Below are 23,669 nucleotides of genomic sequence, written 5' to 3'. Positions count from 1 at the left end.
AAAATTGAGACTTTAAAAGATTTCGGAGATGTACTGGTGCAATTTTCAAGAACAAGTGTGATGTGCAGAGCTGCACTAAGTACACAGGGATCAAGTTTATGAGCTGCATCATAAAGTAGGAGGTCATTTCGACCACGTCTACACGCTTAAATTCGCGGAGTTGCTGATGTGTGATTGGCTCGCAAGACACCTCCAATAACAAGCAGTTGAACAGGCGTGCCTAATAAAGTGGCTGCTGAGTGTAAATGCAATTCCAGCGTTTGCAGGCCTTTGTAAAATTACAATTTGTTGTAATCAATGACAAAGGGTCACCAAGAAAATAGGTCCAGCTGCCGTGCGTGTCGCAGAGCTCTGCTCCACAACTCCATCACTCTGTCAGACACACACTGAAAGTGTTGTGTCTGCAGCATTTGCTCAGTTTAAAAGTGAGGCTTTACAAAAGAAACACAGACTCTAGAGACTTTATGAGGGTTAAACCAAAACTGCTTGAATAAAAAAGATGAAAGTAAGCGAGCTGTGTGCTCATCAACTGTTTAAGTATTTAAAAAAAACACCAACTTCAAGCTAGAACTACACAGTCTGACGCACAAAACACCGTTCTACCCGTGGCTTAATTTTTTATCATTTTTTTTATTTTTTTGTTTTGATGAAAAAAGAAGTAGGTTCATAAAATTTTCCACTTTTTATATGTATTTTAACAGTTTACAAAAATGGCTTTGAACATTTGTCTTTCAAAATATTTCTTAGACTCTGAAATAAGCAATTTCACAAAAATAATCTCTATTCCCTATGAACATTAAAAAGTAGTGTACATCTGTTGTAAAAACAAGGAGAACTCAGGAGGAGTGCTGACACCGGGTTCATCTGAAAAGCAGCAGAGGAGAAATGCAAAAGGTTCAACTTCAACAAAAAGGCGACTGCTGGATGCAAAACTGCGTTACGCTGGGGAACCACTGGAGCGTTTGAGGTGTGAGGATGACTCGGGCGTGAGTGTGCGCCTGTGGAGTTGCAGGAGTGACCCATGTTGTATTGCTGTGATGGCAGGTGAGAGGAAGAATGCTCCTCGGTCACTTAACCAGTAAACACTGCTGCTTCTGTGCAACTATCACAAAAAACACTGATTCGGCTACTTGGTGCTGTCCTTCAAAGTCACGCTTTAAAAGGTTGGAGCTGGTTGTGGGTTCAGAACATGTTGGGAGCTGCCATGAGTGAGGCATATGTGAATCTTATTTAATGCTGTTTGGGGTTGGGCAATATGGTCATATTCACACTATGAGTTTGCTATACTGACTCAAATCTATTACACACCAATACTGAACACAGTATTTTCCATAATGTGCAGCCTGCTGACTGATTTAGCCATAAATACACATTTCTAATGCATTCCCAGAAAAGCAACGCTTTATCGCTACTAAGGGTGGGTTTAAAAAACTCACTTTTCTGATTCAAATCGATTTTAGCTTGAATAACACGTTATCGATTCATTATATCAGAGGGTGGTCAGAGGGCCCGGTGGCGCCAGTGTCCGGCAGCCTCGCCTCTGTCAGTGCGCCCCAGGGCAGCTGTGGCTACAATGTAGCTTGCCATTGCCAGTGTGTGAATGTGTGTGTGAATGGGTGAATGACTGAATGTAGTGTAAAGCGCTTTGGGGTCCTTAGGGACTAGTAAAGCGCTATACAAATGCAGGCCATTTATATCCTGAATTGATTTTTAAATACAAATGTATTTTACCAGCAATGTCAGAATCTCCGGTTAAAGCTCACAAAATTATTTCAGCAACCACCAAACAGCTAAAACAGAAAACGAGAGCAGGTAAACGGATTCTGCACGAGGCGCGGATTGTTCAGCCGATGGCACGGACACGGACACGCCGTCGGGCTGAAAGCCGACATCTCACAGATTCTGATGCTGAAGGTTTGGATGTCTCAAATCTCTGTTTTCTGTTACTTCTGCTACTATGGCACTCATAGTCCTATTCCCATATTGCCCACCTCTGATGCCAGTGCAACCAGTAATAATCATATTGATCAACAGTAACATGGACAACAAAGTGCATCCTGTTGCCGATTTAACACAAAAAAATATGAGGGTTTGTCTTGCTTCTGGACAGTATTTCTCCTTCCATCCGTGAATTTCCATGAATGCACATTTTATTACCCATAAAACACTTTTCAGACCAGCTGAAGAAGGGCCTGTTTTGTTTTGTTTTTTATTTTTTAGCATAACTATCCCAATAAGCCAGTCTACCCACTGCTTTGCTGGCTTACTGTGTTATCTGTCTAATGGAGTGTATGTGTGGTTTCTGAGCAACGTCCCCATACAGACAAAAGCCATATGGGTGTTTAAGGCATCTGTCAGAGGATTATTTTTAAAGTGTCTGTACTCATCCCCAGTGGAGCTGCTCCCCAAGGCCCCTCCTCTGAATAAGCCCTCTGCCTCTAACAGGATGTGACGTACAGCACAGGGACTATCAGTGCATTTGTTCCTCTCCCAAGCTGGTTTCCAAATCGGAATTTCTGAGGCTTGGTCTAGAGGGATGCCTCTCTTCGGGTTGCGATGTCCAGCCGGCAAGAAAATTTAAGCAAAAGTGGCTTTGTCACTACCTGCCATGGTCATTGGGAAGCTGTGGTGTTGTTTGCTTCTCCTCCAGCTCCGTGAGGGCGTTCTCCAGCTGCTGGATCAGTACTCGCTTCTTGAACCTGTTCGGGACATGTTTAGATGTTACTTTGGATCACAGCGACGACTTTTCAATAACAGGAAGAACAAGGAGTTGTGCGACATCAACCTCACATGAAATCAGTGTAAGAAGAGACAGAACAGATGAATCCACAGATGAACTGCGGCAAGGTGTTTGGAACAAGTGCAGTTGTAATGCTGGTGGGAGCTCACACTATCGATTTGATTTCCTTTTCCAGCTTACTGCAGTGGGAACCTCAAACTTTATCAGAGTGCTGCAGATGAATTTGATTCAAAGGGCTATGAAATGAATGCCATTGAAGCCGCAGTGCCTCAGAAACACTGAACTCACTGTATGTCAGTGCAGCGACGCGCTGTTTAACAGGCTTGTCCGGGGATTTCAAAAGATTCAAAGCCGCTCAGTTTCTTACCTCATTGCTTCTTTGATGGCGTGCTGGATGAAGTACCTCTGTACGTTTGGCGGGCCTTTCACCTGCTGCAGTAGTCTGAGTATTGCATCATAGTCTGAGAAAAGGCACAAGGTAAGGAAGCGGTTCAAATGTTCCCAGTACGTCCCCAAATTAGAAATAAAATGAATCAGTATTTTACATTTCTCTGCCACCTCTGACTGATTTAGCTGAGAAATCAAAAACAATTTGGGATTTATATGAAAAAAAGTTTTTAAAAATGTGTAAACATATTGTTAATGTTGTATTACTGGCCGCACAGCTGACAGATCCATTATGTTTTATTTTTAAAAAAAAATACTGCAGTGTTCCTCACTGGGTGCACATAGACTGTAAATGGGCTACAGCTACCTCTTCTCTGATGTAATGAAAAAAAGCTAAAAATCAGAAAACGAATCCAATTTTAAAACATGTGAAAGTGTGATATGATCAAGCATTAAGGACAATCAAGCTTCGACCTTTAACTTTACCCCCATAAAGACGACATCTGACAATAACTCTAACAGACGCCCAAGGAGAAAAGAGTTTTCATGTGTTTGAAGAGGTTTAACATCCGTTTCATCCGAACTTTGAACTAAAGGGAAACATTTTATCTTAAAAGAACATTTTAAAGGCACAGCAGCATAATTCCCCCACCAACAATGACCAAAGACTGTTTTAGAAAGTGCATCACTCAGTCTAATTACCTTTTTAGAGCATCTTCATCTGGGAGTTCACATGAAAAACTAAATGCATGGGGATGAAAATCAGGACCCTGAAATCTCATCAGATGACTAGAAATCAGCTTGTGCTGGAACTCATAATCAGATGATGAATACGAACCGTAGATTACCTTAGATTAATAAGTATTAAATGTAAACAGCTAAAGAAGTCTCACTGTGGCAAGATTTAAACATTATGGGACGAATGCTGCTGTGTTTGGCTACGATGCGCTCGCCTTTCAGTGTACCAACTTCCTGATAAAGTGAAGTATAATGCAAAGAAATTCGCTGTTGAAAGGACAATGATTTCAAGTTCAATAAATCCTCTGTGATCGGGCGCCGGTTTAGCTCAGTGATTTGCCACGTGTCTTCCCCTGCCTCTCTGTCTTTGCTGTCCCTTCCTGTCATTTCTTCACTGTATCTGTCAACAAAAGCTGAAAAAGACCCAAAAAATCAATAAAAATCAACTGTGATAATTTAAATCACAATATTGTCCAGAATGTCCGACCGTCCACTACAAACACTAACACAAATATTTTAAGCAAACAAAAAAATCTGAAAAGGTTTGAGGAACTCTTTTGAACTTTCTCCAACGTCGTCTGAATAAGTCCGTGTTTCATGCACTTGAAATTGATCATTTTTATTTGAAATTAAATATTTCTTTTTAAAACTTGCACTTTTTCCTAATAAACTATACAGACTGTCACGCATCAGTCTTAGTTCTGTGTTTTGCTTCTGCTTCTTTTCATATTGACAGTCTTTTTTGGCTATTATTAATATGAAGGCCTGGAAAAATATGTTTTAGAGACTCACCAATTCTTAATGTAGCCGTTCACACAGACCACATAATTTTGCTTGATAATTTTTGGCATTTTTTCCAATCAAGCTTGAATTTTCCATTTTTTTGCAAATAGATGATGAGAACAGATGTGACTAATCAGGCCACTGCCTTTGGTAACAAGTGACCTCGTAACACACATATACAACTACTAAAATAATATTATTATAAATCAGACACACAGCTAGATGCTGATTCAGGACAGTTAGCTCTCTGAAATGATTTCACAGCTCCCAGCTCTGCTAACAAGAGATCAAACTGCCCACTGACGCCCTGAAATATGTACGTAAGCGGCCGTGATGCAGTTTCATCTCCTGGATCGAACCCTGAGGAATTGGATGAACTGAGAATCTGTTTCTTCCTTTTCTTGTTGTGAAACATCAGGACCAGCTCATCGTGGTTTGATGGAAACTTTTCATAAAATCGTAACGCTTACGTTACACGGCAATGCCAGAGCTGAAAAATTCTGAATTTTGTGTTGGTTTTTTTTGCAAAGCACTCTTTGTGTAAAGATCTTTAATTATGATATTGTTGAAAAACAAAAATGCACTCACTTCGTCCGGGTTTGCGGACCTCCTTGATGACCCGCGTCCGCAGCTCTGCCAGGTTGCCGTCTAGTGGAGCTATGAAAATGATCTCAGGCACTGCCGGCTCAGCGTCAGCGCCATCCAGCTGGCTCTGTGGACTCAGGCGTTCACAGTTGTGCTTCTCCTCCAGCGGCTGCTCGTTTAGATGATCTTCCACCAGCCTCTCCTCCATCGTGCCAAGGTCCTCCCCGCGAACTGCTGCTCCTGTCCCAATGTTCTCCTCTAAACTCGGTGAGGATGTATTCCCTGCCTCAGTTTCCATCTCTGCAGGCCAGATTTCTCCAGAGTCGAGCCCGAGAGCGCTGTCGCCATTACTCTCTGTGACCACCATGCTATCCACTCCTGATGATGCAACAATGAACAGCGTGAGCCTCATATTCACCACCTTCGAGCATACTTTGTTATTACCTTCGCATCTTACCTTTGTTCTGTGGACCCGGTTTGAGGAGGTTCTGCTGCCCCTGAATCCCTGCTAGGTTCTTCCCAATCACCACATGGTTGGTGTTCCCTGATGGGGTCTGCGGCCGCCGCAGCAACGGTGACATGTTCCGCCTTCTCTTCACAGTAGCTCCCGAATTGGAGTCACTGGAATTTCCTCTCTTCTTATTTTGAGGGCCTGCTACAAACTCATCCGCCTCATCGATCATCATCCCCTGGGAATAACAGACAGAGAGAGGAAACCGTTACACAATGTAAGGGCGCGATACGGAGTGAAGACATCTGTGTGCAGCTAAACTGCATTACCTTCTTATCCTGCTTGAAAGGATTCCCAAATGTGTGCAGCCGTTTAGGCTGATCGGGATCAATCTCTCTCAAAGGGGACGGCATCATTTTTAGGTACTCCTGATAGTTTCCCATCTGAGCCACTGGAATACTGTGCAGGGAATCTAACAACCACAAAACGATGATTTCATGAACTGTTGTAGTAACTACACCGGATTCCAGCTGAAGAAACGCATGATGCAAGCTCATTAAGTTGTTGCCTCCCACTAGCAACACACTGCGTATTGACTTACCTTCATCTTGCCCTCGGATCAGTTTTAGTGACGTCCGCAGCAAATTGGAGCGCATTCGTGTGAGCTGATCCAGGAGGTTCCGTCTTGGGATGTCGTAGGCATTCCGATAAGCTTGAGGCTTTACATCCTGCAAACACATCTAGTCAGAAAGAATCCTACCAAATACTGTACACGCTGTGTTTTCCCTCTCCGCTGACAGAAAGTATGCCACACACTGCACAAAGTGTCCGACTGTCCTAAACCTACCTTGTTGAGCAGGACGATCTGGAAACCGGCAAACTCTTTGAAATTAATGTCCGGCAGGCGAAGGGGCCCCTCCCCCGTGATTCCCTGCAGCAGCTGCTTAAAGTCTCGCCGGTGGGCTAGAGAAAGCGAGCTGGAGTGGTTCTTCACCTTTATGCCAGTTTCCTGCGGAGCCTTTTTCCCCACCGACACAATCAGACGATCCGACTCCATTTTTGCCTTCGAGCCAACAAAACAACATCTCAGTATGAGGATAACAAGCAAAGTGAAATGAGTGAAATATAATTTGGAAGACATCTCTCCACTCCATTTCTTGGCAGTCTTTCATGCAGATAATTTCAGCCACAGATAATCATATTAAAAAATAAGACAAGTATTTATAAAGACTTTATATCCTCATGTAGAAACTCTTTTAGCTCCACACTTGATAGTTAAATTATGGCAGCACGGGACTCATAGCTGTATAGTCAGCACCTGTATCTGCAGCAGATGGTGAGACTGTCACTCCTGAAAATATCCAGTCAGCGTGCATGAGTTTCCAAACTATGACTTGAATAATACTTCCACTTAGACGCCGCTGCTTGATGCTTAACATACTCTTTAAACTAACAGAAGAAATAAGATAAGAAGCCTTTGATGGAACCGGAGGCCTCACACAGCATCAGTGCTCGTTGTCTTTGACAAGTTTATAGTTTCAGTTCAGTCTCCTCAGCGCTTGTGTCGTTTAGTCTGATCTCTACATTTCATCACGATCAATAAGCACCACAAAACCTCTTTTACTGCCTGGAAGTGACTTACCTGCTGGCTGAGCTTCTTCAGGTAAGAAATGACGCTGTAACTCAGTCCGCAGTCCATGGTGTCCGCGATAAGGTTAGGTGCACCCATCATCCTCAGTGCCTTTTTCAAGGGCTGTCAGAATTTAAGATGTTAGTTACAAGAAAAACACCATAAATCAATTTAAGCTAAAGGCAGCATTAAAGATGTTGCATTCATTTACCAAGAGGTAGTATGGCGGCATCGTCTTCAGGTACATCTCAAAGGCCTGTCGCCACTTAAGGTTTGGTTTTAGTTTGTGCACTTTGAAAAAATCGTCTGCAGGGAGAAGGAGAAAATGAGCAGTGGGTTAGTCTGAGAGATTATAGCATCTGCATCAGTGTCCAGCTGCAGCAGACCCACTGATCCACATGCATCAGTACTGAGGATGATGATGGTAAGTCTACAACAAGCTTTGAAACACACATAAAGACCCAGACAATATTCATGTCTTGTACAGAATTGTTAAAGATAAACCTTTTAATGATGTTCTGTGTTGTTAGACTGATACTTGTCATGACTGGAGATGATGAGGTGTCCCAGAAAAGGAGAGCTTTTAAATATGATGTCAGCTCAGGCCTACTGACCCAGAAGTTATAGTTTTGGGGGTTTTTTAGGCCACCCTAAAGACAAATTTACTACAATATGTCTCACCGAGGAGTGGGAGAAGGACTGGGTAGTTGTACGGCATAACAAACAGATTAACACAAGTGAGAGTGGTGCTGGCTTTAAGGTAGCCAAAAGGATGCCCCAGGTCATTCTGCTTCCCGCTGCTGCTGACAAACACCTGAGGACAGCAAGAGAAAACATGAAGGTAAAGCAGAGCTGCTAAAAATGAAGCCAAGCTGTATTCACAGAGCTTTAATGGCGTGACCAACAACTACTTCATAACAGCCCAAAAAAGGTGAAACGCTATGATGAATTAAGCAAGTAACCTCATTATGTCTGGGTTTCTAGAAAGTCCCCGAGGCAACACCTGTGACTTTGTAAACAAGGCGAAGAGCGTTAGTGGAAGCATTTACTCTACCTGCCAGCACATGTGTGGGGACTTCCTTTCCAGGATGTACTGGGTGAGCGGAGAGGGCTCCAGTTCATACTTGTCGAAGGGAAGCTTGTCGATCACCATGGGTTCACAGTCCACGCAAGAGAAACGCACCACGGGGTGAGCAGTGCGAGGTGGCTGTGAGCAGCAGATGGAAATGAGCAAACTGTTAGGTGTGTTTGTCTTTGATACACAATCCTCTGACGTCCTTATGACAGCAGTATATAACAAAGCATTAAAGTTTTACAGGTAATCGCAATTATACTGGACGGTTACTAAAAGGTGTTACAGAAAAAAACTGGTGCCAATAAAAGAGAAAGGAAGTAAGAGAGTTTGCGTGTCCATAAAGCTACACAATACAAATATTGACATATAATCAAACACTATAAGATGTAATCTGAAAGACAGACTAAGAAGGCTGCTGAGGTATTTTGAAGCTTCTCTGCTCACTAGGGTTGGAGAGTTCTGGTCCGGCCAGAAGGACTCTGGTATGGGCCAATGCCCGACTGGCACCCCAGTCTTTGGGTTTGGTCGCACATAGATGAGTTTGTGGCAGCTGTGCCATGGCTGTGGGCCGAAGGATGACACAGGCCGATTTGAGTCCACAGAATTATCTGGAAAACAAAAAAAAAAGAAAACAATAAGCGGGCTGATACTAACTGTTCTACTTGGCAGGATCACGCCACGTTGACTGATATGAGCTAAGAGGCAAATAAGAATACGTTTGCACGAACAGGGGAAAAAATAACAAAATATGCAAATGGGAAAGAACAGAATTTGATTTTAGTTGATCACATTCATCCAAACTACATTCAACAAGGAATCTCTAGTTTCTCTTTCACTCAAAAAATGATTCTTTGCCCTCTTAAACATGAAGCGATAATTTTAAATAAAATGCAACTTAAACATATCAAATCAAAGGTTTATTTATCCAAATAACTAATCATTAAGTACTTGGCTAAACTAGAAAATGCACTCAGTTCTCCTTTAATTTCATTTACTGTGTTTAAAGTTTAAACAGGTGAAAAACTTCATCCTGGGATTTGAACTTTTAATGGTCGCTGCGTTCTGATCACTCACCTTCCCCAATTGGAGGCGGATCTGGCCCGTTTTTTTCAAAATTAATGACAACACCGCTTTGAACCTTTTGGACCAGAGACTCCAGACACTGGTTCAACATCCTCTGTGTTCGCACGCAATATGATCGCCCTGAGCGGAAAAAGCAAGACACACGCCGATCAGGCATAAGAGAATTTATTGTGGACTCTACCCCAAAGACTGCAGACACACAGTGAATGAATGAAAATAGGAAAACATGACAAACCTCCAGTAACTTCACACATCTGGGTGATTGCAGACTCATCCGTGGGGACACTACCAAGTTGCTCATTATCTGGTGTAGCTGCTCCTGGCAGCCTCAGTACCAATGCAAACAGACGCTGGTCCCAGCGAAAAGGCTCTTTGGTCAGCTCGCTGCCAGCCAAGGGAGAATTCAGAGGCAGGTGCAGCTACACAGCAGACAAGAATGAAGTAGGAGAGCAAGTTAATAAGTGGAAATGCAAAAGGTCGCTCGTTTTACAGATCTTAACCTTCAGATGGCTTCAGCGACTCAAAGTATGACGTGTGTACAACAGGCCCAGCTGGAATCACTGTATAAATACTACATGGTAGTGCCACTGCATTTGTTTGTGCTCTCACCTCATCTGGCACTCCCGAGCTGTGCGTGAGCTTGTTCCCATCAGTGATGGTGATGATCACAGATGGCTCAAGGAAGAATGGGTTGCGGCCCTGAGAGGGAAACGATAACATTCAGCAATTAATTCCAAGTTCAATACTAAATGGAAAAAAACACTGAGGCCATTTATTTTCACTACTCTGACTTCTTTTTTTTCTTTGCATTCCAACTCACTGTTCAGGGCTCTGTGGATGAAAAGGATCATAAAATTGGTAACACATGTGAACCTAATAGCACAACCGTTACACGTTGCACGCTTCACCTAATTGCAAAATGCTGGTAAACCGTTTAAACAGACATCTACTAAGATGCAGGAATCATTATGGAATTACCATCCCACAGAAACTACATGTAATCTTTTTCTTTGTGTGTGGGTGAATCTGTAAGGTGCAAAGCGTCCGTGTGTTCCTTGTTAATAAGGACAGAGGCCTTTAGTACTGCGCTGCAGAGGTCAGCCTCATCTAATTCAAACACACAGAGAATGCTTAAGTAGATTTAAACGCTCCTGATGCACAGAACTCGGGTCACTGCCCGAGCGTAGTAATCCATCTGTGCCTTAGAGCAGGGGTTTAGAAAAAAGATGTACTTGACGAGAAGATGACTGGGTTAACTGAAGTGAGGTCGAGTGGATTAGGCAAAAGTCTCTATTCTCCATGTTGTCTCCAGGTACATGATGTCTTCCTCTTATTACTTCAGTTACATTTACTCCAACTTAAGTCTTAATTTGGGTTTAGCCATAAAATGTCTCGGTTATAAACACATATCAGACTCCGCTATTCATTTTTGTACTTTTCTTTAAAAGTTAAAATGAGTAAAATCCACTTCTCCTTTCACATTATTCTGGTAGACCTGCCCTTGGTCACCTGATTAGTACATGAGCAGCTTAAACAAGCAAACCTAAATTAAAACATCAAAAAACATACAGGGTAAAATCAATTCAAAACTACATCAGTGTGTTAAAAGCACTATTGTGTCCCATAATTTCTTTTTAAGACAATGCATTTATATCACTGACTAACAGTTTAAAGCAAACACACAAGGGCAGAATGTGTGAATCCATTTTTCCACCTTCAACTCCACAAAAGCTGTGAACTACATGCAGATGCATTAAACAGTAGGAATGCACAAGATTAAGACTGTGCATGCCTCTGGTGCTTAATCAATTCAGGTTCGAGAGTGCATCTCTGCTCTTGCTCTTGACGAAGGCGGTCGCACTTTTCTCCTCTCCTCCTCCTCCTCTCCCTTAGCTTCCCTGCTTAGCCTCTTATGTCCTTGTCTAGTCTTGTGTTTTTTGTATTACTTTTCCCTGGAACACTCTCTCACAGTCTGTTCTCTAAAACCTAAAAGAGAATTATGGATTTGATCAACTGGTCTCTGAATGCAATTGACACCCCTTCTGAACGAGAAGTCTGGGCTCGGGTGAGCCTGACTGCTGAAGATATCTACCTATTCAGAACCATGATAACAGGGTTCGTGCTGATCGGAGCTGGCTTGGCCCTGGCTTATCGAAGAATTAAGGAAGCAGAACCGGCTGTTCAAACCCCCACAAGGCTGCCCGCTGGGATTGAAATGATGGGACGAGGCGTGAGTTTCTCAAAATGGGCTCATTGAGTACAGCACGGAGAAGATCTTGGAGAGGCTTACGGCTGCCGTGAATACTCAGAATAAGACCTCTGAGTGAAAAACTGGATTACATCTGGAGGGGCTAGCTCAAATAACACCTTTGAGCGCAAATTCGATCACATCTTGGGGAAGTGCACTGCGGTCGTGAGTTCTCAGAACCTGCTCTTTGAGCAAAAAGAATGACAACATCGCGGAACTTAAGTTTGGATAACATCATAGAAAGCTCACGGCTCTCCAACGGGAGATTGAGAGACCAGTGTTGGACTGTTAGAACAGCTTTGAAATTCATATGAGTTGTTCGCACTAAAGTAAAAAGCACCATCACTTCATGCGGATACCCTCTCGGCGCCAGCTGCGGTCGCAAGGCTGGAGCCGAACAAAAAACACCCTGATAACGACTGTGTTTAGACTAGAGCTGCGCAATAGAACGATAACGATATGTATTGCGAAATAACTTTCCCTCGATAGAAAAGTTAAACTATTGCGATAGGCCTCATCTCTCTTGTCCTCTTTAAACAAAAAAAAGAACAACAGCCAATCCAAATTAAGTAGCGCAGAGCCGAACCAATCACAGCCGCAGCGTCACGTCACGTGACTTGTTACGTGCCGCACATGTGTATTTGTTTGGGAAGCAGCCAGCGGTAATGGAGGAAATGACTGACTAGAGAAAAATCAACCGAGCGTGACCGAAGGTTACTGAAGAGAAAACAGATGATGGTTCCAATGCCAGAGAGATTGTCGAACGGAAGAGCCAGAGAAGTTCCGTAGTGTGAAGGTATTTCGGCTATTTCAAGTCTGACAAAAACAGAGTAGCGCGCACTGTAAATTGTGCCAAAAGCAAGTCTGGAAATACAATAAAGCGGTGCATGCTCAATCTCTGACTGGAAGCTCTAATTCATCATTCGGCTTTTGTCAGACTAAAGTAACTGTTAAAACTGTTTGAAAAGCTAAGCTATACAACAAGGAGAGATTGAGAATTTCCTTTTAGTTCTCAGTTTATTTGATATTGACAAAAGTTACTCAATTTTGTCTGATCTTCTGTAAAACAAACTAAGATTTATTTTTAGAATTAATATTTTGTTTCTAAGTGGAATTGACAATTTAGTCTGTTTCGTTTGTTCTATTTTGAAACTTAAACACTTTAGCGGCTGCCTTTTGTGTAGTTTGCAATATTTGCCTTTATTTATCTGAAAAAGTCTCATGTTCCTTGAGTACATCTACCCTGTTGAACTTATTATGGGAAATAAATATTTAAATCAAAACAAGCTGCTGATTATTTCACATTTTACTTGTGAGCAACGGCACATTTAAATCTTACAAATATAGTTATTTGGCTTATATCGTGATGGATATCGTTATCGCCTGAAATGAAAAAAACATATCGTGATATGAAAAAAATCTTATATCGCCCAGCTCTAATTTAGACTGTTCCTTCCCATTCCATGCAAGGCCACCTGGGTTGGCTGGAAGACTGTTTACTTAGCCTAGCAGGGCGAAGGACACTGTCTCAGCTGAACTCTGGACACGCACACACATACATATACTGATATGCACACACTCATCCCTCCTCCCTTTCCAAACGCCTTCGACGCTTATTCCCTTCCGATGCTGACGGTGGATCAAGGAGACCAGCGCACGCAGGCCCGGATGTACTGTCTAAATCGGCTGTCTCTCACCCTTTACCCACCCCTGTTGCTTGTCATGTGTTTCTTTGGTGTATTAAGAGTTTTTTTTCATGTGCTATGTGCAGAGGTGTTTTTTTCTGTTCTCAAACTGATCTCCCTGTTGGAGCTCAGTCTGGGGGGAGTTATTTTTTTATCTCCTTATCTTTCCTCGTGTTGTGCTTTTCCATGTTATACCCCTCTGACCTGTCTTCCCCATGTGATGTTTTGTGTCATGTATGTATGGTCGGAGGGTAAGATGGCGCCGCCATTGCGTGCAATAGGTCGGCAGCCTTATGAAATTATGAAATTTCCCCTTGTGGGACTAATAAAGGTATATCAAATCAAATCAAATCAAATCAATAGGTTTAAAACATTTCCTACATGATAATATGAGGCATGGTGTAAAATGAGACTGTCGAGCACACCGACACTGTCACTAAAACCTGCCATAAATGCTGCCATAAGACAGAGTCAAGGTGTTGAATACATCCAATATGTTTCTGATAATACAACCATTACCTGTAATAAAGTGTCATAAATCCCACATATGTTCGTTTCTAAACAGACAGAAATTCATTTATATAATTTGCACTCTGAAACTTTCCTGTTCTTTTTGAAGATAACCAGAATACAGCCAGTTGAGTCGAGTCCCCTCAAATTGTGCTCATTTACCAAGATTCAATCCGACTAATGACCAGAGATGGGCAGTAACGCGTTACTTGTAACGCATTACTTGTAACGCGTTACTGTAATCTGATTACTTTTTTCAAGTAACGAGTAAAGTAAGGGATTACTATTGCAAAACGGTAATTAGATTACCGTTACTTTCCTGTAGGAACGCTGCGTTACTAAAACCGTGATTTTTTTTGCGAGAATGTCTCATGACAATGACATAAGCGAGTGCGACGTTCGTGACAACAGCTGTGCGCAGATTAACAATGGATAATATATCGAGTGCGGGAGAGAGTATGAGCGTGCAGCGTTTAAAGCGTGGAAGTACTGACCTTATTTTGAGTTTGATTCCATAAAAAGTGACAAAAACATTAACGTCCGTTGTGCGTGGGAAGAAAACTTCTTTTTACAGCGAAAAAAACCCCTAAACAAGCACCGAGTGCACTACCACGTAATGGGAAATTCACAGAGAAACTGCCGTATCCTTCCACTGACCGCTGCGGCACACCTGCACCAGAGCACACCTCCGCCTGCAACTGTTTGCAGAAAAGTTGCCTCCTATTAGGCAAATATTGATATTCCATGGTATGATATCTATTATATATCAAAAATATCACATTTTACTTAATAAAATATCAATATTTGGTGTCTAGTATTGTTACAATATTGCCACGCAAAATATTGATTATGACTATGACATAGACTACTGACTATGTTGTCCTGATTTTTTCTCCCCTAGCAAACAGTAACAGATTCCAGTGTGATCTGGTCACAGTCCTGTGTTTCTGGTTTCATTTATAGGCTGATATTCAGTGGGAGCCAGTATGTGAGCAGGTGACAGAGAGGATGAGAAGAAAGAGAGACGATTTTCTTGATGAATGTCTGTGCAGATGTAGAGTCGGAGCACAGGATGGTGGAAATGTGATATACAGTAAATGGCTTCACTCAGTCAGATTTCATCCCAAACTCCAAGACGTCATGCACTAATGGGCAACTTTAACTACATCAGTCAGCCCCACTACACAAGATTCCTGTGGTGAGACACTCAGTACTGTTGAGTGAGGTAATTTCAGACTCATGATTAATGGCTCATTCACATGAAAGTAAAAGTAGGATAGCAACCTCCTTGTGAATAGGAAAAAAGCAGTTGGTTGCCTGATGATTGCACTCAACATTTTTGCTTTTGAAAAAACTGCAAGTAGTTGTAGCAACTTCTTTTTTATCACAAGTAAATTGCATAAGTCACCTGGTGGGGTACCTGTCTCAAAACCATCAGGATCTGATTGGGACCGACTGCAATCGCTCTCAGCCACACTGTGAAAGCTTCACAAATAACTGCTGTCTAATTTAGAAATGCAGACAAAGTGCCAACGCATTGCAATCAGTGTGAGTCTGTCTACGCAACCCTACTGTGACAAGTCTCTTCACAATAGGAGACTTGCCTCAAATGGTTGCCAGCTATAGGGTATATTCGGATATAAAAGCAAAGTTGCTCTACACCTGTATTACTCTGCAGATAAATCACCATCCTGCAACACTTACACCACTGTTTCTGAATTTCTATTTAAGATTGATGACATGAATGCGTAGTTATTGTAAATTTCTGAGTATGTAGCACTAACAGATTTGGGATTTTTCCTGACTTGTCACATTTTGTTGCCATATTATCACAAACAGACTGCCAAGTAACTGAAAACTATACACAAAGAGGAACAAGGAAAATAAACCTCACACTACACACAATAATCTGGGCCACCTTTGCAGATCATGTAAACATAAATTGGGATTTTGCTTTACTAGACTTGATGTATACAACGTGAAGTGCGACTTTGCTCATGCGTACTGTGGCTCTCCCTATGAATGAATCTGTGGGGAACATGGATGCTCGAAAAAGGGCTTAAAAATAACTATGCAGTGTTGTGTTAACATCCATAACAAACAATGAAACAAGTTCTGTTTCAATAACTCTGAAACCTTTCACACCTGCCCGTAGTTGTCGATTCCCGAGATGAGGCGGTTGAGGTTAAGCAGGTCGAAGGCGGTGCGAAGAGCGTGTCCTAATGTTGTGAGCCCGGACGCCTGCAGATTCTTCAGCTCGCACATGAAAGTGGCATGGTTCTCCTTCCAGCCGGCCTGAAACACAAGCAGTGCAGAGACATGTGTTAAAGGCACAAGCAGTAGCGAAGGAGGTCTGAAGTCACTGTTCTGCAAAAAAGACTCACACCCACACATAGTTAGATCAAGTCATTATAAGAAAGAAAAAAACACAGCAAATTGTGTTCACTGAAAAGCTCAAACTGACCCTTTGGTAAGAGGAGTTTCAGTTTCACTGACTCTTTGCACCGTGGCTTAATTGTAACTATAAAATTTGATCAGGTAATGTGAAGTTCTGGAAATAGAAGATAACATTGTTGAAACTCACACCCACGTTTGAGCTGCAAGTTGCCTTTCAGAAAAGGTCTAATTTCATACATGACAAGCATCCAAAAATACACTTCCCAGCGCTGCCTGTCCTCCGTGACAGAGAGATACTGCTAAGAGAGGATGTGAGTGTGTAACTGCACTTGGACTTTTCTCCAGCGGGGTCAAGTGCTTTACCGCTGCAGATTCATGCTTAATCTAAGGATGACCTGCAAGCTTACCACTTCCTTTGCTAGGAGAGGGAGGGGAAGAGACAGAGAGAGAATAAAAAAAGAAGCTTGAATTGCTGGGGTGAACACGAATGCTTCGAATCAAGCCAGTGGGTAGATTTTTGGATTAACATGAGATATGACTCCAAAGCCACGATTTAGATGGAATTTCTACACAGCACACTGTTATGTGAATGACATTAGATGAATATTGGGCAGTTATACAAGAAAACCTCACTAAAAACACTCAAGAGGGTTAGCAGCAAAGTAACCCAGACACCGATCATCCCTGACAGAAGTGTAAAGCTTAGTGTGCACTCAATAATTCAGACTACAGAATATTTCTATTTTCTTCCCACCCAACCTCATCTCTCTCTCCCTCTGCATCAACAATTTATTGCTTCTGTAACTGTGCAATCAGACTAGCTCCGTTCACTATAACCTTGTCCTTTATCGTAATCCTCGGCACACAAAGAAAGCAATAAAAGAGGGGACAGCAACAAAGACAAAGAGAGGAAGAGCAGGATGAAGCTGAGGGTAGACTTTAGAATGAGGAAAAAGCACTTCAGCACCTGGGTGCTTCTGAGTGGTGGGGGGGGTGAGAATCATGTTTTGGATTGTTTTAATCTATAACTGGTGGTGAATAGGGATGAGTACCGGTATCCGGTGCGTAACCAAACCAAAAAGCAGCGCACATTTCAGTGCTTTATTTCGGTGCTTTTTTTTCCTGAGCTGTGATACACTTTAGATTCTAGCCAATCATTTTACGTTTCCGAGGATAGTAGGCGGGTCCAGGTACGTACGTTCTGTTAGAGCAGAGCTACAGATTAAAAATGCCCAAGGCAAAGCGGTCAAAAGTCTGGTTGTACTTCACAGCAAAATATACAAACTCAGCAGCCTGCAACAAGTGCTTTAAGCTGATACTGTGATATTGTCAAAGGAGGTAACACCTCAAATCCGATGAAACACGTGGCAACGCATAACGTTTTTTTTAAAAGCCCAGAAATGCGCCGTATTTGATAGCTTGCCTGCGAGACCTCACACCGAGCACGTCTACTGCGGGTGCGGTGCCTGTTATCGGACCCGGAGTTAGCAACATCCCCCAAAAACCCGAAGAGGAGAGTCCTGGCCCCTAGCCCTGCCAGTGTAGCAGAAATGATGACGGATGATGATGGCAGCAGCAGCCGTTCTTCTCTGGGTCAGTAGCTTAATGTTGTTCGTGTGTAATTTACGTTGAGTAGGCTAACCACGTTATTACATTAATGCATGTAAGGTGAACTAGCAAACATCATCATAGCTACATGCGGCTGTCCTCTTGTTTGATGGCAGATACTCCCTTCACCCTGGCCAAAAAGGCTAAAATGACCAAAGAAAAAGTGGAAAACAGTTAAACATGAGAGGTTTTTGGATAAAGTTTGTGTTTTTTCCATTGTTTAAGCACTGCTTCCAGCCAAGAGTGATACCATATATGCCCCATAGCTGCAGAAAAGGCTAACATTGTTATCGTTTTACAAAAACCAGCTGAACGTGAGAGTTTTTTGGACCAATTTTGTGTTCTCCATTCTTTAAGCACTGGTTTGAGCACCGTTTAAGCACCGGCACCATTTCAAAAGTACCGGTTTGGCACCGGTATCGGATAAAACCTAAACGATACCCATCCCTAATGGTGAATACTGTGAATACAAGTAGCATAATCTGAGTCCTATAGATAGCAATATAACAACCATATGGTTGTTATATTCTATATTGTTATAGAACTGGTTATTAATTGATCAGCTAATTTTGGATTATTCATCAATGCAGCTTTAACAGAGAGTTCAAAATACTTATACTGGTCCTTGGCAGGTGCTTTCATTTCTTTCACGCTCTAAAATAAGCAGTTTAAGATAGGGCTGCTCAATTAATCGAATTGTAATCACAATTACGATCTGGGCTTTCAGCGATCATTAAAAATGACTGAGCCGATTATTAGCCCCTCCCTCGTACTTTACTCTCGTGCTGCTCCGTGTGGCAAATCGAGCGCACCTCTCTGCATTTCGAACACGCGTCACAACAATTAAGATCAGCGGTCCCAAACCTTTTTTGTGCACGGACCGGTTTATGCCCGACAATATTTTCATGGACCGGCCTTTAAGGTGTCGCGGATAAATACAATAAAATAAAACTAGTACCGGTACCGAAAAAAAGAAAATTTATTCATAACACGAAAAGTCCAAGGAAAACCAAGTAAACGATAAAAACGATAACAAAATAACGCTGAAAACCGATAAAAACCCTGAAAAATATACATTTCACACCTGAGCCTCAACTCTCGCGGCCCGGTACCAAACGACTCACGGACCGGTACCGGTCCGAGGCCCGGGGGTTGGGGACCACTGATTAAGAGGACCCGAGGGAAGCTCGGAAAGCTCGAAAATTATTTGGAGAGTGACTGCTGTTGGTTGAAAAGAGAGGTAAAAAAACTTCAGTGGTGTGAAAACATTATTGGTTCGCGGAGTCAAACGTGGATCAAGTAGACATAGAGTGTAAACTTTGCTACAGTGTCGTAGCTGCACCACAGAGCAACACTGCAAAGTTCACTAAACATAGATGTTTATATTTTTCATTTATTTTTTATATTGCGAACATTTGCACTGTTATCAGTATTTGCATACTATTTTATATTATTTTTTGACAATCTTTAAAGTCATTATTCAATACATTGTTATTGTTAAATAAATATCGTCAAATAATCGAGATCTCAATTTCAGTGAAAATAATCGTGATTATCATTTTTGCCAGGGGATTTGCCACATGGAGCAGCGCGAGAGTAAAGTACGAGGGAGGAGCTAATAATCGGCTCAGTCATTTTTAATGATCGCTGAAAGCCCAGATTGTAATCGTGATTACAATTTGATTAATTGAGCAGCCCTACATCCAGGCATCCATGAAAACAGAATTTATTCAATTTAACAGATTTAGAAGTTAGCAGGAAGTTAGCTCGCTAGTTTCCACCTAAACATGGTATAGCATGTTCTGACTGAGAGATTTCTGAAACAAATTAAAACGTACAGCTCTGCTATCACTTCCAACATAAATGAAGAGAGAAAACTAAACAGCAGTGACGTTTGTAGGGTTACTGAAGTTGGACTAGCTGGTATATAATAATGTGCTACGTGGTGTCTAGCTACACAGCTATGTTAGCATAATATAAACACAGTGAAGCTGGAGGATGAACGCTAACTTTTTTCCACTCGATAAAAGTTAATGTGGGGGTTCCTGATGGTTGGAGACAAATGCAGTCGCATGGCAGGATACTGTAAACGGACCAAACTTCAGTCAGGAGAACAACTGAGATAATCCATCCACAATATGAGGTTAGTCATTAATATACTGCTGTGTGAGCTGGGCTGTAGTGACATCGTAAGGATTTAAAAACTGAGCTTTAAAATAAACAGTGGTAATAAAACTGAGAGAGGCCGACAGTGATCCCTGCCTTTTTTCACGGGCTTGTTCAGATTAAATAGAACAAGATAAAAAGCATTAAAACATGTTAAAAACACAACAGCCTTAATAAACGCAGAGTAGTTTGGAAAGAAGCAGGTTTCATACGTCATCACTTAAAGACTGGATTGGAGATATGAGCTCACTGACATCATACAGAGCCGCTGTTAGTGCCACCTTTACCATTACACTTGGTTATTAATTGTTCAGTTAATTTTGATTACTGATTGTGAGAGCTTTAAATTGACATACAACTTTTATATTGTTTTTAAAAAATTGTAGTTTCTTTTTAATTTTATCAAAAGTATAAAATTCACATCATCCTGGAGTCTGAAGCCTGAGCTTTTGCCTCAATATGAGCTGCAGAGGTGGACAGAGAGACGTGAGCTAAAAATGGTCTTTTTGCCTTATTTTAATATGAAGGTCAACGAAGAGAAAGAGCCCATCTTCATCTTTGTAGCAGTCATCCGAACACACACACACACACACACACACACATATATACATATATACATATATATACACATATACATATATATATATATATATATATACACATATACATATATATATATATATATATACACATATACATATATATATATATATATATATATATATATATATATATATATATATATACACATATACACATATACATATATATATATATATATACACATATACATATATTAGGGGTGAAACGATACACAAAATCACAAAATTCACGGTTCAGTTCGGTGTTCGATACTTTGGTGTCACGGTTTGATTTTTTTTTTTTCGATACAAAAAAATGTTGATGCCTTTTTAATTTGTCATTTATTAAAATATAAATATATATTTTAACTCAGAAGTACAGTTTTTAAATTTAATGTTGCTGAAACAACAAAATAATAAAAAATATCTGATCAAGAAATCACTCATCTTTCCAAAATAAAAGCTATACTACGCTTCTTCTGGGCTATATTCTCAGCAGCATATTAAACATATCAGGTCGCCATAAGGAGAATCATGTGCTAACGGCTGTCTAAATGACTCGGGTAAAGTTTGTAGCATGTTTGTCAGAAAAATTATGTAGTTCATAACTTAAGTGATGCAACAGCAAATGCAAAAAATCCTTTACCATATTAAAAAAAAATTTCTTCTATATATTTCATGCATATAGTATGCATGAAATATGTGTAGGGTGTAGCATCAGTAACAGCAAATGGCATACATCGCATCGCTTATACATGACACATTAATATGCATGAATGAGAAATTGTAGCCGTATGCTTTACTCAAATAAATGCCATTTTTAAAAATGCATGATTTTATAAGTACAAATAAACTGATATTGTGTAAACTTGCACTTTGTACTTGCTTCCATTATCCCATCCAAACTGTTGCTGTGTTACTTAACACATATTGCTTGTATATGAATTTTTTATTTTTTTAAACCTCTAAATATGCCAATAGAAAAGACGTTTACTGCGTTAAACCAAACAGCTGCTAATTGTAACAGACATTTTGTAACAGGAAAACAAAAAATTCCGAGCTGCCCATCTTCACTACATTTTACAACCTATTTCACAAGACGATAAAGTTACAGAAGTATAAAAACTAGCATTCTGGCGAAAAAGTAATTACACAGTAGTCAAAAGTATAACTAGATTAATAGTAGTGAGTTGAATGTTTTAAATTTAAAATAAGCTTTTTTGAAACCTTGAATTAGTTTGAATAATAAATAATGATTTTAAGTATATTATCCAAATGACTGGGCATATGAAGATGGAGCATAAAATACTGTGTCACATAGTTTGCATTTAATTATCATGAGATATGATTTCAGAATCTCACTTCTGGTTTCAGTGTCTTTAAAAACACCGCTGCTGTTTGAACAGTTCAGAGTAAACAGTAACTCAGCTTTTGAGAGGATTATAAAGAACTGAAATGTGGAAGTAATTTGTCATCACACTGTGAGCTGAGCGATGCTTTCTAACATATGCTTTTGTACATTTATTAACTCTTCAGCTTTGAGCATTTTGCTTCTTGGTAGTGAGGCATGCAAACTATTCTGTTTTCTCCAGGCAGTGATGGCACAAGACGGAGTAAGCTCCCTGCACGCTGTGTTGAGTAGTAGAGTGTGGTTTGTAGACAGAGTTATGGAAGCCTGGAGAGACCTAATATAGTGTAGAGAGCAGCCACTGAAGCACACCAGGGACCTTAGGGGTTCATGTGGATTGTATTTTATTGGGAATGAAAAGATCAGATGGAGATATGTGTCTGGTCATAAAACATGTCAATAGATTATAGTCAGGAAACCTTTGTTGATATTAACCCCGTGAAATTATCGCAGTGATTCCCACGCTGTATTTATTTGTTCCTGTGTGTCTGTGCATGTATGAAGACTACTGCTCCTATGCAAGGACATGACGATCACTCGTATCGGGATGACAAATAATTATAATATGAATAATGAGAACATGAGCAAACTCATAAAAATACAAAAAAAAGAGATCTCATGATGAAGAGGGCTTATCAACTTTCAGCCCAGATTGGCCAATGGCGATGCGTGACTGATGCAAGGGGCGGGGTAAAAAGTGATCGGCGGGCTCTTTGACCAGTCTACACGTTGTTATATTAAAAAAAGAGCGACGTCATAGCTGATAATAAATCTCCACGCCTCCATCTCAACGCCCGAGACTTTTCTCAACACAAAAGCAAAATGTCTGCTGGATGTTCGGAGGCAGTGCAGCTCCGCGTTTGTCAGTATTTGGAGCACTAATTTGCCGTTTTTTGCCACCGGGAAGCCGCCCAACACTGACTACAAACCAGAAGGACAATAAAATCTCACTGACAGAAAAATACGAACGGCTTGTAAAATGTAAAAATGGCATCAGTTGCTAATTACCTTCACTCCGTATGGTGGATCATCGAATGTAACTAGCATGTACCTGTCGCCTCTACTAGCCGGGTCTCGGGCACGCAGCTGTCAAAAAAGAAAACCAAAACAACATATATTAATTTTGACCTATCTTCCCCAAGGAACCCTAAGCTAACCAAAGGTGCATACGTGCTGAAAAAGGTCGGGGTAAAATCATTATTTACCTTCATAAAGACCTCAACCGCGCCTTTAGCAACGTCCAGATACGTCGTACCCAAATAAGTGCGCTGATTCATAGAGGCGGACGTGTCTAACAGGAAAAGTAAAATAGGCATTTTAAATGTAAAGCCGCGGTTATATGCTTTTCTAAAATAACTATTATCCACATATGACCTATCGTGCAGCCCAACAGTTCACACATGTGTGTATATATTTGTTATAATAAGCCCCCCCCCCTCCAGTAGAGGGCCGTTGCCTCTGCCCTCTCCCTATCTGCCTTTCTAGAGCTCTGTCTCGGCTCGCGCTGTTCAACTTCTGCTCCTAACCGAATGGAACGCCCAGCTCCTTTCAGTGCGACGCCATTGGCTGAGTCCGATGGAAATGACCACGCCCC

At 41.2% G+C, this 23,669-nt stretch overlaps 1 protein-coding gene across 4 annotated transcripts; it reads right to left on the bottom strand.

Moving 5' to 3' along the window:
* Positions 1 to 5: 5 nt before the first annotated feature.
* On the bottom strand, positions 6 to 23,538 carry ints6l (integrator complex subunit 6 like). 4 transcript variants are annotated; one of them, XR_014894108.1, is made up of 20 exons: positions 23,281 to 23,538; positions 23,084 to 23,161; positions 16,061 to 16,210; positions 10,082 to 10,171; positions 9,708 to 9,891; positions 9,464 to 9,592; positions 8,834 to 8,997; positions 8,369 to 8,521; positions 7,996 to 8,128; positions 7,526 to 7,620; positions 7,327 to 7,437; positions 6,532 to 6,747; positions 6,286 to 6,412; positions 6,014 to 6,156; positions 5,691 to 5,922; positions 5,237 to 5,611; positions 3,830 to 4,278; positions 3,108 to 3,201; positions 2,604 to 2,699; positions 6 to 864 (listed from the first exon to the last, which is right to left on the bottom strand). XR_014894108.1 is itself a non-coding variant. In XM_085288606.1 (18 exons), the coding sequence occupies exons 1-18, from the start codon at positions 23,389 to 23,391 to the stop codon at positions 2,600 to 2,602; spliced, it is 2,685 nt and encodes an 894-aa protein (XP_085144732.1). In that variant the 5' UTR covers positions 23,392 to 23,537; the 3' UTR covers positions 11 to 2,599. The 4 variants fall into 4 exon arrangements, 2 of the variants coding, with proteins under 2 accessions (XP_085144732.1, XP_085144727.1); XR_014894124.1 differs by having other exon boundaries at positions 8 to 864; positions 4,223 to 4,278; XM_085288606.1 differs by lacking the exon at positions 3,830 to 4,278 and having other exon boundaries at positions 11 to 2,699; positions 23,281 to 23,537.
* Between the last annotated feature and the right edge of the window lie 131 nt (positions 23,539 to 23,669).

This window comes from Mchenga conophoros, linkage group LG2, assembly GCF_057382185.1.
Source record: "Mchenga conophoros isolate Kocher_MC1m ecotype Shallow Benthic linkage group LG2, M_conophoros_male_GT1.1, whole genome shotgun sequence".
NCBI lineage: Eukaryota > Metazoa > Chordata > Actinopteri > Cichliformes > Cichlidae > Mchenga > Mchenga conophoros.
Note: the sequence above shows the minus strand (reverse complement) of the source record. Positions and strands in the feature narration are given on the sequence as shown.